At 39.7% G+C, this 13692-nt stretch overlaps 1 protein-coding gene across 1 annotated transcript; it reads left to right on the forward strand.

Moving 5' to 3' along the window:
• Positions 1–7642: 7642 nt before the first annotated feature.
• Positions 7643–8719, forward strand: LOC110520969 (4-galactosyl-N-acetylglucosaminide 3-alpha-L-fucosyltransferase 9-like). The gene has a single exon (XM_021598417.2). It carries the CDS (start codon positions 7643–7645, stop codon positions 8717–8719), a length of 1077 nt encoding a protein of 358 aa, XP_021454092.1.
• The last annotated feature ends 4973 nt before the right edge of the window (positions 8720–13692 follow it).

The following is a 13692-nucleotide window of genomic DNA, read 5'->3' on the forward strand; positions in this document are numbered from 1 at the left end:
TCTAAGGTCTTGGACTTAGTGGTAAAACACTATTACTGCACAAATTGAGTCCATGTAACTTATTATGTGACTTGTTAAGCAAACATGTACTCCTGAATTGATTTAGGCTTGCCATAACAATGTGGTTGAATACTTATTGAATCATTATATTTCAGCTTTCATTGTTAATTAATTAGCTAAATAAATGTAAAAACATAATTCCACTTTGACATTATAGGGTATTGTGTATAGGCCAGTGAACAAAAATCTAAATTTAATCAATTTTAAATTCAGGTTGTAAACAACATGTGGAAGAAGGCACTTTACGTACACTATCAGCACAGTCGGGCCTACATATAAGTACTTAAAAGCCTCATTCACATTACATCTGAGCAGTCTGTTGAGTTGCGGCAGACGTCATTCATTTCAATGGGGACTGTCCACAACGGAGTGGTATAGCAGCGCTCCTCTTGTTGTTGAAGGCTTTGTTGCGAAACGGATGCCACACACTTTGAATTTTTCCAAACTCTGAATTGTCTTTAGTACAGTCCAGAGGAGAACAACTGCCCCCTCTCACTGAGGATTTCAAGTCCAAGGCCAACAAGGGTACTGTAGGCAATGTTTTCAGAAAGCAGGATCCCCCATTTTAGTCAATGGGAGATTGATGATCTTCTGGTGCCAATACTTGCTTCTACTTCACCAGATGTCCTTGAACCAATTGTTTTAAAATCGCACACAGAAGAAGTTATAAAGGATATGTGCAGCCTGCAGTACCCCGGTTGGCCTTCAACTTGATATACTCAATGAGAGCGGGCAGCACTGAGCTAGCCTGCACATCACTTCCCAGAGCAGCTCAAACTGCACATGCAATGTTCCCAAAAACTCCGCCATGAAACAAGATCGCAACACGCCAAAACAACAAATCCTGATCTTCAAATGCACCACTGAGACTTCACATAGGAAACAATAGGTTGATGTCATCGGTGGCTTTGTCCATTCTTTTTACAGTCTATGGTGCAGCCAGAGTCCATCAATAGAACAGGAAGTTAGCAAACCACAGAACAATAATAAAATAAGTTTAGGTGATGATGGCTTTATGGGATAGCTAGTAATTTGTAAACAATTACCCATTCTTATAAGTGAGAACTATTTTAATAGTAATGTTAAATAATACACATTGGCCGTTAGTCCAATTATATTATATGACTGTTGCCTGCCGTTTTAGTTAATTGTGATGGTAATGACATTGTTTTTATTTTTATGTCATTATTAGGTGGAGGTCGCTAGCTTCAGTATCTTCAACCTAGCCTAGCTTTTAGCTAGCTAACGTAAACTCGTACATTGACCTGGTCCGTACAATTGGCCTTATTTTAGCGTCCCAAAAACGTAATACTTCCAGATCAACTGTAATGTCAATACCATTGTAAAGCACAATTTCTCCCCTTTCCAACAGAATCAATAACATGACCTAAACGCTGCCCGTTTCTGCATAATTCAAGCAGGCAATTAGCCCCGTCGGGTCTTTAAAAAAAATGGCGGGGGGGGAAGCAAAACTAATGTGTGATAGTGAGAAGGAGATGTTGTGTGGGAAAATTGCTTTTTTTCACTCGATCTGTCCAACTTATCACCTTATCGCATTTATCACATTTATATAATGTGTCATTACATACCTATTTGAAGGTTTGTCGAATTTGAATCGGGTTTTTAGGGCGGTGCTAAAGTGATCTTAGAAGTAAACAGCAGCTTTGAGAATGATGATCGCATGCAATGATGACGAAAAAAAATACTAGGTATCCCCCTTACCCCCATCACTGTCCATTTCTTGTTTTTAAAGGATGATAGAAGTGCTACACCTGGTGGAGAGAGATTGTAAGACAGAAATAGTTGCTTTATGCATGCTGTACGTTACGACATGACACGTCAAGATGTAATGGAGGGTCAGTTTTGTCAACTTTTCTCCAATACTATAGAGCCATTACCATGTCGATCAACGCTTGACTAGATACCTAGTTCACACCTCCGATTTTGACATCAACACAGTCGCTACAGTCCCATTAGTTTTCTTTGTAGCCTCGTTTGAATGTTGCGGTTGCGCACATTTGTACGGAATGCGGTGAGTTTACGTTAGCTGCTCTGTAAACTAGCTTGACTAGCTAGAAAGTTAGAGAAACAAGTTGAGGAAAAAGTAACAAACAAAACATGTTTTATCACCTTAAAGAATACGTGTCTCCTGTCTTGAATGAAATGGTTATATTATGCAATCTCGCTAAATAAATGCGATCTCTGACGAGAGACTAGGCTCTCCTTCATCTTGTCTTGCGTTTGTGAAACCACACACTCTCCGTCCAGTAGCGGAATGAGATTGCGTGAAGATGACGTATGTCATAATGAAATACGTCAAAATGAAATACGTCACGGTGTACGGGCAGCACCTAAATGTATCACCGTATACAATGGGCTGTTCGACATTGCAGCCGACTGACTGATCTACGAAGAACCTTGCATCATAAATAACTACCCATTATTATTTGTAGATCAGTCAGCCAGGCACAATTTTCCCATGATACATTTGGGTTTGATCTTCTCTAAAACGGCCATTGAGATGAGCGAGATGCAATAATTAGCTCTCACATGGTCACACACAGTATCTGCATATGTGCATGATACACTTCAAGCTGATACAGCGTGGTAGCCAGGGGCCCAAACAGCGGAGAGGTGTAGCCTCGTACTTCCACACTAAGTTGTTGTGGAAATTGACCCACTGTGCTGTTTATGTTCTGCATCTACGGCATATCACTGAGTCAACCTTTAGGAGTTCTTCAAGTCTCTTTGCAGGCACCAATGGAGTCCATTTTTAAGAGGAAAATTAAAAGAATCCCAGGATGGAGCAGGCTGACACTGGACACAGCAGGGCCCACAGGTTAATCAGGGAGAGCAGAAAGGCGAGTGAGGGGGGGAGAGAGAGGGAGGCTACAACAGAGGCATTTTCCTGCGGCTGCTATATAGAGCACTGCATTCCCATTCCATTGAAATCCTCTCAAATGAGAAAGCCATGCTTATCTCTAAGGGGGCTTTTGCAGAAATGAAAACTATCCTTTGGTCCATATCCGTAACCATAACGTAAAATAAGACCACACTACAAAAAGTGAAATCTAAGCAAGTCTATTTTATATTGAGTGATAATTCACTTACAATGTGTGTTTTTTTCTTGTTTTTTCTTAACAAGCTAAATTATCTAACGCCAGTGGCAGATCATTTTGTTTATTTTAACCTAAAAAAGACGTAATACGAGTCATTTATCTTATCTCAAGATATTTTTCAATATATTTTACCTTACTATGATGATTAAGGTAAACATATCTTAAAAGGTCTTGAAATAAGAAATACTTTCATTAAGTTTTTTATAGGATAAAATAAGCAAAATTATTTTCCAATGACATATGATAATATAGCTTGGTAAGAAAAAAACAAGAAAAGAACACTAATTTTAAGTGAATTATCACTCAATATAACTTATTGACCTGCTTGGATTTCACTTTTTGCAGTGCATAATTGGTTCCCAACACAGGGACACTATTACGTGGGTAAAACAGATTATAAGATTGTATGTATGTATGTATGTGAGTCTAAACATACCTGTACTTGCTAGCCCAGACAAATTAGACTTATTATACTGACTTCCTGTTCAGATCTTAAACTAACTGCTCTGACAGTGCTGTGATAGTGGTGTGACTGGGTTCATGCTACCTTAAACCAGCTGCAGTCAATGAAAAACCATTAGTTGTCTTTTACTGCCCTCCAGAGTATGAACTTGGAAACTACACATTAATCTAAAATAGGAGTAAAATTATGCTCTTGGTAGAGAGAAGTAATTGTTACACAGAGAGGCTAAGATCCTGGGGAATGTGCTATAAGTCACAGCAATTCATTACCTTAAGGTCTTTATAGAGGTGGACTTCAAGAGTCTGAAGACTAGGCCACTCAGTGTTTTCTGAACGGTGGATCTGGACACACTAGCAGGATGCATTTGCAGCATATTCTTTTTGGGTCATACATTCATACTGGATTGGGTCTACACACAAAAAAACATTTTCATTCATTTTAACGGGTCTGGAAATGTAAAGAGGCTTTAAGTGGGTCACAGCTGGGTTTCTCAAACTTGGTCCTGGGACTCCCCCCATTTTGTATTTTTACTACACAGCTGATTCAAATAATCAAAGCTTAATGATGAGTGTGTTATTTGAATCATCACTGTAGTGCAAAAAACAAAACATGGGAGGGGGAGGGGGGGGGGGGGGCATGACTGAGTTTGGGAAACCCTGGGTCACAGAACTCTACCTGTCATCCGCTGATTTCGTCCTTACGCCTTTGAAAGTTTGAGACATAATATCCACAGGAGAGCATTATTAAAACGACTTCAAAACTAGGGTCTCTGACTGTAGGTGGCTATCATGATTTACTAACTGAAGTCTTGCATTTATTTACATGGTTTTGCGCATGTGCCAGGTGATAGAAATCTATCTGTTTAATAATTCTTCCCTGTGGATATTTTTTCTCTCAAATTCCTACCTTCAAAAGGACAGTGGTGTAAAGTACTTGAGTAAAAATACTTTAAAGTAGTACTTAAGCAGTTTTTTTGGGGGGGGGGGGGGGTATCTGTACTTTACTATTTATATTTTTGACTATTTTTACTTCACTACATCCCTAAAGAAAATAATGTACTTTTTACTCCATACATTTTCCCTGAAACCCAAAAGTACTCGTCGCATTTTGAATGCTTAGTAGAACAGGGTAATGGTCCAATTCCCGCACTTATCAACAGAACATCCCTGGTCATCCCTACTGCCTCTGATCTGGCAGACTCACTAAACACACATGCTTTGTTTGTAAATGATGCCTGGGTGTTGGAGCATGACCCTGGCTATCCGTAAATACATTTTAAAAACACAAGAAAATGGTGTGGTCTGGTTTGCTTTATAAGGAACTTGAAATTATTTATACGTTTACATTTGATACTTGTTTTACTCAAGTAGTATTTTACTGGGTAACTTTCACTTTTACTTGAGTCATTTTCTATCAAGGTATCTTTACTTTTACTCAAGTATGACAATTGGATACTTTTTCCACCACTGCAAAAGGACCAACTACAAAATGGCCGGTTGGTTACTTTCTATTAGTTACCCAATTCATTTTCATAATTATTACAGCTATTATTGTCACAGAGTTTGTGTCTATCAAACTGGGAACATCCCACTGGGCACACACTGGTTGAATCAATGCTGTTTCCACATTATTTTTATGAATTTACCTTGAACCGACGTGGAATAGACGTCAAATTGACATATGTGCCCAGTGGGATGTGTTACACAGCAGAAGCCCTGCTAAACAAAAGAAAAAGGATTGGACAACGTACCCCATGGCTACAGAGGCTCACAAGAAGAGGGGTCCCAGTTGCTGTATGGACCAAGCTGTGCAGGCTGTAGCTTTTCTGCATTCTGAATACAGAATATTCTCTAACATGAGTTTGAGTTGATTCAAGTCTTGCAGGCATTTGCGGTTTCTCCTGAAGGAACCAGACACCCAAGTTAAAAGTATGCAATGACACACAAGCTGAAATAAATCAACAAGTGTGAATTCACTTCAGTTGAAACATATGAATAGAGCCTCTGAGTAGAGGTGTCATAATACCTTGTGGTCAAACAGGGAAATGGTTCCAATCGTTTTTCCACCATGAATTTTTCCCCATAGGGGATTTTAGAAACACTTAAAATAAGGGCTGTGTTTCCTGAAGGCTTGGAATGCTAATTAACATCAAAGTAGACATTATGCAAGACTACACATCTCTGCGAGCTCCTGCACGTCATCTCTAGCAGGCAGCTTTGCTGAAAGAGATTATTACTTTTGCCTCCATTCGGGCAGTCTTGTCCAGATCATGATGGCATTTGTAATTCTTTATGATAGCCACATTAGCAGCTAACTATTGTTTCAGTTGTTGGGGGTAAATACAGGCAACTATATTAATTAAAGTCACCTTGTCCGAGAGAGATTTACACATCAAAATGTCACACCAGGGAAGCCTACACAAACACAGCCCTTATTTTAAGTGGGAAAAATGTATTGTGGGAAAAAATGATTGGAACCATTCCCTTGTTTGACCTCTAGGTTTTATAGGTATTAAGACTTATACTTTGGTATTCTATTGGTAAGATTAAATAGGCCTGTGAAGTCGTGTCCCTCCATTTCGCCACACTGACTAATTGTTCATTTTAGGCCTAGGCTACTCTTGCTAACCTATGACTATGCCATCACTAATCGCTTGAAACATTAAGCCCATGCTTTAGTTAAATGTAACTGAACAAACGCCAGGGTCTTGTAATCATATAGTAAATTAGAGAAATGTTTGTCTTTCTATTGTATTTTTGGGGATAACTGCCAACTTTCTATCTACTCACCACCAGTGTGGTTTATATAAGGCCTACATGAGCCATGCCAGTCAACATGTTGTTTCTCCTGACCTGGATGAACCAGATAGATACCCAAATTAAAAGTGAATTCACTTCAGTTGATAAATGTATTAATGTAAATAATGAAGAAGGCTAATAATAGGCCTGTGCTTGGACATTCCCTCCCTTTTTTCCCCCACACAAAAGGGCTGGTGCCTAATTTTCTGCACACAATTGTAGATCACTCATGAGGTTGACCTATGACTATGTCATTTCCGGCAGCCTAATCAAGTCATTCATTTAGAAACGTTTGTCTGTTTCGACAACCTGACCATGTTCTGCTCACCCGCATTGTGATCTGACTCGTGGGCGTGGCTCAAGTTCACAGCTCACAGGTTTCGCATCTCGGGTTATTTGCTTTCTTCCGTTTCGAGGGTAGGTAGCACCTATTTTCCTTGTTTATTATAAACGCTCATGTTCATGCAAGTTGTCTTTATATAGTTTAATGCTTTAATTGTTGGCCATTGATGTTAATTGAGCAATCGCTTTGTAGCCCATTTGCACTGTTCAACGACATTTTGAAAGTATACCTGTTTTAGGTTTGTGCCAGGTGAAGGCAGGTCCTACAGTATGATGTTAATATTGTTATTGGTCATATCTAGCCTATTTTCTAAAGCAAAACTTAACGTCTGCATATAGGTGGAGTTGCATGCCCCCCCTCTTTCTACTCACAAGACCACTAGGCTAGGTTACATGGCATTGTTTTATTTTTTATTTATCTAAAACATCATTCCCAGCATATACATGTGTACGATAGTGTAAATCTATTAAATGCACCCGTCCTTTCTTCAAAGCATAGGCATAGGATGCTGAAGCTACTCTATAAATAGAGTCTCATTCTAATAGGCTACTGACGGGTGAAACCTTCAGGCTACTTATTTCAGAATCTTAGGCTATGCATTGATTGTGATCTTGCATAAGTAAGTAAGTAAATATGTCAACCTGTTTCTATGTTGGACATCTGTGATTAAAATAGTGTCATGTTTTTATGATATAAAAGGCTAGAAGATAAACAATCCATATCACCTGAGAAAATATATGCACTGAACCCAACCAGAACATTACTCCATTGTTTGTTTCATTATTGAAACAGGTCATCGACATTGTTTTGAAACAAACTAATTACACTATATATATATTTTTTTTTACAGGACAAAAAAATGGCAACTGCAACTCTTAACGGCTTACTGCGCCTACTTGTGACTGCAATCATTGCAATAGGCTGTTTTGTGACTGTTTTCCTCATGTATTTTAAACCGTCAGGTAACTGGCTTGCAAAGCCCATTGAATCATCAACACTACCAATTCAGAAGGAAGTAGAAGAAAATAAGGCTCATAATAAGACTATAGTTCTATTATGGATGTGGCCTTTTGGTCAGTCCTATGATCTAGACACTTGCAGCACCCTGTTCAATATTGAAGGCTGTTTTTTAACAGCTGACCGAGACCTATACAATAAGTCAAGTGGGGTCATCATTCACCATCGAGACATAAAAAGTGATTTATCAAATCTACCACCATTGCAGCGCCCACCTTTCCAAAAGTGGGTGTGGATGAATCTAGAGTCCCCGTCACATACTTATAAAAACCCAGGTCTTGGAAATATTTTCAATTTGACTTTGAATTATAGGCAAGACGCAGATATTGAAGTGCCTTATGGGTCAGTTGTATTCAGCCAAAAGGAGGGGGAAGCTTTCGTATTGCCAATTAAAACTAAATTGGTCTGCTGGATTGTGAGTAACTGGAACCCTGACCATGCCAGAGCAAGGTACTTCAATGAATTGCACAAACACATCGAGATACACACCTATGGAAAAGCCTTTGGAGAACACGTCAATGATCAAGACTTCCTGGACACAATATCCAGTTGTAAATTCTATCTTTCGTTTGAGAACTCGATTCACAAAGACTACATCACTGAAAAGCTGTACAACCCACTAGCTGCTGGATCTGTGCCCATTGCTCTTGGGCCACCTAGGCAGAACTATGAGAACTTTGTGCCTGGAGATGCCTTCATACATGTGGATGATTTCCTCTCTCCCAAAGAGCTGGCTAACCAACTCACACTGTTACATACAAATGAACAAATGTATCTGCGGTATTTTGAGTGGCGCAGACATTTCAATGTCAAGAGGTCACATTTCTGGGCTGAACACACATGTCATGCCTGCGATTACATTAAAAGACACAATGAATATAAAGTTTGTAATAACCTTGACACTTGGTTTTGGGGTTGACGGCTCATTTGCTTCTGCAATGTTGTGGTTCGATGTTATGGTATCTCACAAAACGTATACAAAAGCTGAAGAACATACGCCATCCAGGTACTTTCTGCAGGTGTGGAAGTTGTAGGCCAACTCATGGAAAACAGAAAGGAAAACGCTGTGCACTGTTGCTCATGCTCCTAGGTGATTTTATAACGTTTCGACCTGAGGGTCTTCATCAGGCAGGATTCCTTTCTGTATCTCATGAAACATAGCCTGGTCTCGTTTGTGTGATAACCAGGACACATCCTTTTGGAATATGTTAACCTCTAGTGACACCCCATCCCGGATCTGGGAGCGTAATCATCGACTGACACTAATTAGCATAACGCAACAGACATAAATATTACTAGAAAATATTCCTATTCATGAAAATCACAAGTGAAATATATTGAGACACAGCTTAGCCTTTTGTTAATCACCCTGTCATCTCAAATTTTCAAAATATGCTTTACAGCCAAAGCAAGACAAGCATTTGTGTACGTTTATCGATAGCCTAGCATAGCAAAATGTCCAGCTAGCAGCAGGTAACTTGGTCACGAAAATCAGAAAAGCAATCAAATTAAATCGTTTACCTTTGATGAGCTTCGGATGTTTTCACTCACGAGACTACCAGTTAAATAGCTAATGTTCCTTTTTTCCAAAAATATTATTTTTGCAGGCGAAATAGCTACGTTTGTTCTTCACGTTTGGCTGAGAAATCGACTGGAAAATTTGGTCACGACAACGCCAATTTTTTTTCCAAATTAGCTCCATAATATCGACAGAAACATGGCAAACGTTGTTTATACTCAATCCTCAAGGTGTTTTTCAAATATCTATTCGATAATATATCCACCGGGACAATTGGTTTTTCAGTAGGACCGATTGGAAAAATGGCTACCTCTGTATTTTACGTGAGAATCACTCTGAGAGCCATCAGGTGACCATTTACACAATGTAGCCGCTTACGAGTATTCTTCAACATAATTATATGCATCAATTATATGCATATTCTAGCATCTTGTCCTGACAAAATATCCCGTTTACTTTGGGAATGTTATTTATCCAAAAATGAAAATACTGCCCCCTAGGCACAAGAGGTTTTAAGCAGGGCCGTGCACAGACTTTTGAGGGGCAGCTGCTCAAAATGACCCCCCCCCCCCCTCCCCCACATGCCCCATTCAACCAGTTAGCAAGTCGTACGTTTCAGAGTTTCCTAGTTCCGAATATCACATGAACGCGGCAATAGCCGATATGGTGGTTAGCTAGAGTCGACTACCTCTGTTGCTGCTACTGACACACGTGTAACTGCCAACTAAAGAAAGGATGAAGTTGGGTCGTAGATGCTTGCCTAGGTACCCAGGCTCCTTGCTCCGGCCAAACGCTACGCCACTCCCACGGACATTAGTTTCTTCTCTGCGTTGAGTCTGGATCTGAGTACTTCCCCAACGATTTCTAGAACGCAAACACATTCTAACTGTTCTGATTGGTCCCAGAAACTGATTGGTTGGGCCAGAACATTTAGATGCAGCATTTAGAAAATTCGTTATTGGCTTTGTTACTCTGATTGATTAGAAATGATCCAATCGCTGATGACTTTGTTTTGGACAACACCCCTCATCACCACAAACTACTCTTTTTGTAGGCACTTACTCCGCCATGGTTCATTGGACAAAGCCTATGGGAAAATAAGGTCTGTGTTCAACACAGGCTTAGCCTTTTACGGAAGCGGGATAAATCAGAGTCACATAAATCTACTTTGAAACAAAAGTATAAACCTCCCACACATGGTTATGGGCTTAAAAAAAAGAAGGCACCTACCATGTCAGATATAGAGTTGAAATATATTACATTTTGAGTTTGCATCCCAATATTATACTTTATATACATGACAGAACTGAAATATAACAAAACCATTTGACATAGAAACACTGGATTTGCTGCGTAAAAAAAATAAGTTTATTAATAATGAAAAATATATATAACATTCCACCCATGAGGACATTGCGGGGCGATTTGGTAATTTGACTGCAGGAAAGGGATTCAATCATATATGTTTCGTTCTATGAGACAATCACCCTAATGTCAGTTTTGGGGAATTTTAAGCATTTGTGTAATTTTTTTAAAGGACATAAAGGCTTCGTAATTCATAAAGGTCATATGACCTTAACTGACTGATATTATCTCACAGAACAAAATGTATAAGATCTTCAGAGTTCCAAGTTGTCTTGAAAGTATGGAAGTCCAGAGAGGAAATATGAATAAAACATAAAAAAATACCTTATGTCAAGATCATGACTTATTTATCTCATGATCACTACACAACAAAATATTTGTCGCGATCACAAGATAGTTTTGTTGTGATCACGACATAACAAAAGTACCACACATAAGCCAATCATTCGTTCAGATGCACGATAAACCACTCATCAAGGAGCCCTGTGGCTGCATTGATGACAATGCGCTTGTGGGGTCCTGAACATGCCTGACAGGCAGCACTGTCTCCCAGGCTGTGTGTCGCCCCCAAGACCACAGCCAATCGCATGCAAGGAATAACGCAGTTAACTTGGCTAGTATTGTGAGCTAGCTGATTAGCTAGCAAGCTAGCGTGTTATCTATGCTGCATAACTGATGTGTATAATTATAAGTGACACTTTTGTTTTACCTTTATTTAACTAGGCCAGTCAGTTGAGAACAAATGCTTATTTACAATGACGGCCTACCCCGGCCAAACCCTAACGAAGCTGGGCCAGTTCTGCCCTGGGCCAGTTCCGCCCTATGGGACTCCCAATCACAGCCGGTTGTGATACAGCCTGGATTCGAACAAGGGTGTCTGTAGTGATGCCTCTAGCACTGAGATGCAGTGCCTTAGATCGTTGTGCCTCTCGGGGGCCCCAAAATGTTTTGTGGATAATATTTAAATTTGCAGTCGGTGAGCTCCATTCCAGACAGGCTGATCAGATTCCATTTCATCCTCACACTCATAATCAGGATGCTGCCGTGTAATGCTGTTTCATAGTTAATGCTCCTTGCAGGCAGATTAGTTATCAACTTTATAGACTGATGCATATAATCCAGAGTGGGTGAGCTCTAGTTTTAGCAGTAAGATCAGATTCAATAGCAGCCGCAGGCTGATGAATCAGGATTCTGCCTTGTGGGCCGTTTCATATGTAAGACTTTTTGTTATGTAGTGATCATGAGATAATTAAATTGTGATCTCCCAAATATGTTTTATTTATTCATATGTCCTCTCTGGGTGGTCGTATGAAATCACCAATCGAGCAGCGGAAGAATTCCGTTTATTGCCTCTCTGCTGCTCATCTGTCTTTCTGCCTCTCTCAGCTGCGCGTATCAGCCAACCAAGACAGACCGAATATTGATTATGATGTAAATCAAGTGTTAATCAAATGATAGCTGCAGCTGCTGTAGCAGTACTGTTGATATTATATTTTAAATAGGTCGTTTATTCCTACACACACTCACGCATCTCAAGACATGCGTGTTTGAATACCGGGCGCGCGCAATCTCCGTGGGCATTCCGCGGAAAAGCCGCAACCTATCGTGTGCGAGCTGCAGAGTAGACCAACATGCCCAACCATAGACTAAAAATGAGGGTGCAACCAACCGATGGGGTGGGGGTGGCGAGCTTGACGACGTGACGTGGGTTCAGAACAACAACGAACAAATATATTATACCACCACCCAAAAAGGCACTTGCCGAGTGGAAGGGCAAAGGGTGCTCAGTCACAGGTAGATCTCTATCTGTTTTTCAGCAAAATTTCCATCCTTGTAATCTCTTCTGTACACTCTTAGAAAAAAATGTTCCAAAAGGGTTGTTCCTGTAGGTGTTGTTCCTGTAGGATAACCCTTTTTGGTTCCAGGTAGAACCCTTTGTGGAAAGGGAACCCAAAAGAGTTATACCTGCAACCAAAAGGGTTCTATCTGGAATCAAAAATAGCTCCTCAAAAGGTTCTCCTGTGGGGACAGCTGAAGAACCCTTTAATTGTAGATAGCTTTTTTTCAGTGGTGTAAAGTACTTAAGTAAAAATACTTTAAATTACTACGTAAGTCATTTTTTAAATGTATATTTACTATTTATATTTTTGACTAATTTTACTTCACTACATTCCTAAAGAAAATGATGTACTTTTTACTCCATACATTTTCCCTGACACCCAAAAGTAATTATAACATTTTGAATGCTTAGCAGGACAGACAATTGTCCAAATCGCACACGTAACAAGAGAACATTGCTCACATTACTGCTTCTTATCTGGCGGACTCACTAAACACATGCTTTGTTTGTAAATTATGTCTGAGAGTTGAAGTGTGACCCTGGCTATCTTTGGAATTTGTCATTATTTTTACTTTTGATACTTAAGTACATTTTAGTAACTACATTTACTTTTGACACTTAAGTATATTTAAAGCCAAATACTATTAGACTTTTTCTCAGGTAGTATTTTGCTGGATGATTTTCACTTTTACTTGAGTCATTTTCTATAAATGTATCTTTACTTTTACTCAAGTAGGAGAATTGAGTACTTTTTCCACCATGCATTTTTTTCTAATAGTGTAGGCTACACCATTGCATAGAAGTAATTCATTTAGTCTTTCAATAAGCCAATTTGTTTCATGGGCTGGTTTCCAGTGAGCAATTTACAACAATGGATAATCAAATTTGTAGAAAGCTTTTGTAGAAAGCTTGCATTTGCTGGACTTTCTGACGGGCCACCTCCAAGTGGTGAAGTTAGGAAACAACATCTCCACCCTGCTCTTCCTCAACATTGGGGCCCCACAAGGGTGCGTTCTCAGCCCTCTCCTGTACTCCCTGTTCACCCACGACTGCGTGGCCATTCACGCTTCCAACTCAATCATCAAGTTTGCAGACGACACTACAGTGGTAGGCCTGATTTACCAACAACGATGAGACAGCTTACAGGGAGGAGGTGAGGGCCCTCGTA

The sequence above is a fragment of the Oncorhynchus mykiss genome, chromosome 4 (assembly GCF_013265735.2).
Source record: "Oncorhynchus mykiss isolate Arlee chromosome 4, USDA_OmykA_1.1, whole genome shotgun sequence".
In the NCBI taxonomy this organism is placed as follows: Eukaryota; Metazoa; Chordata; class Actinopteri; order Salmoniformes; family Salmonidae; genus Oncorhynchus; species Oncorhynchus mykiss.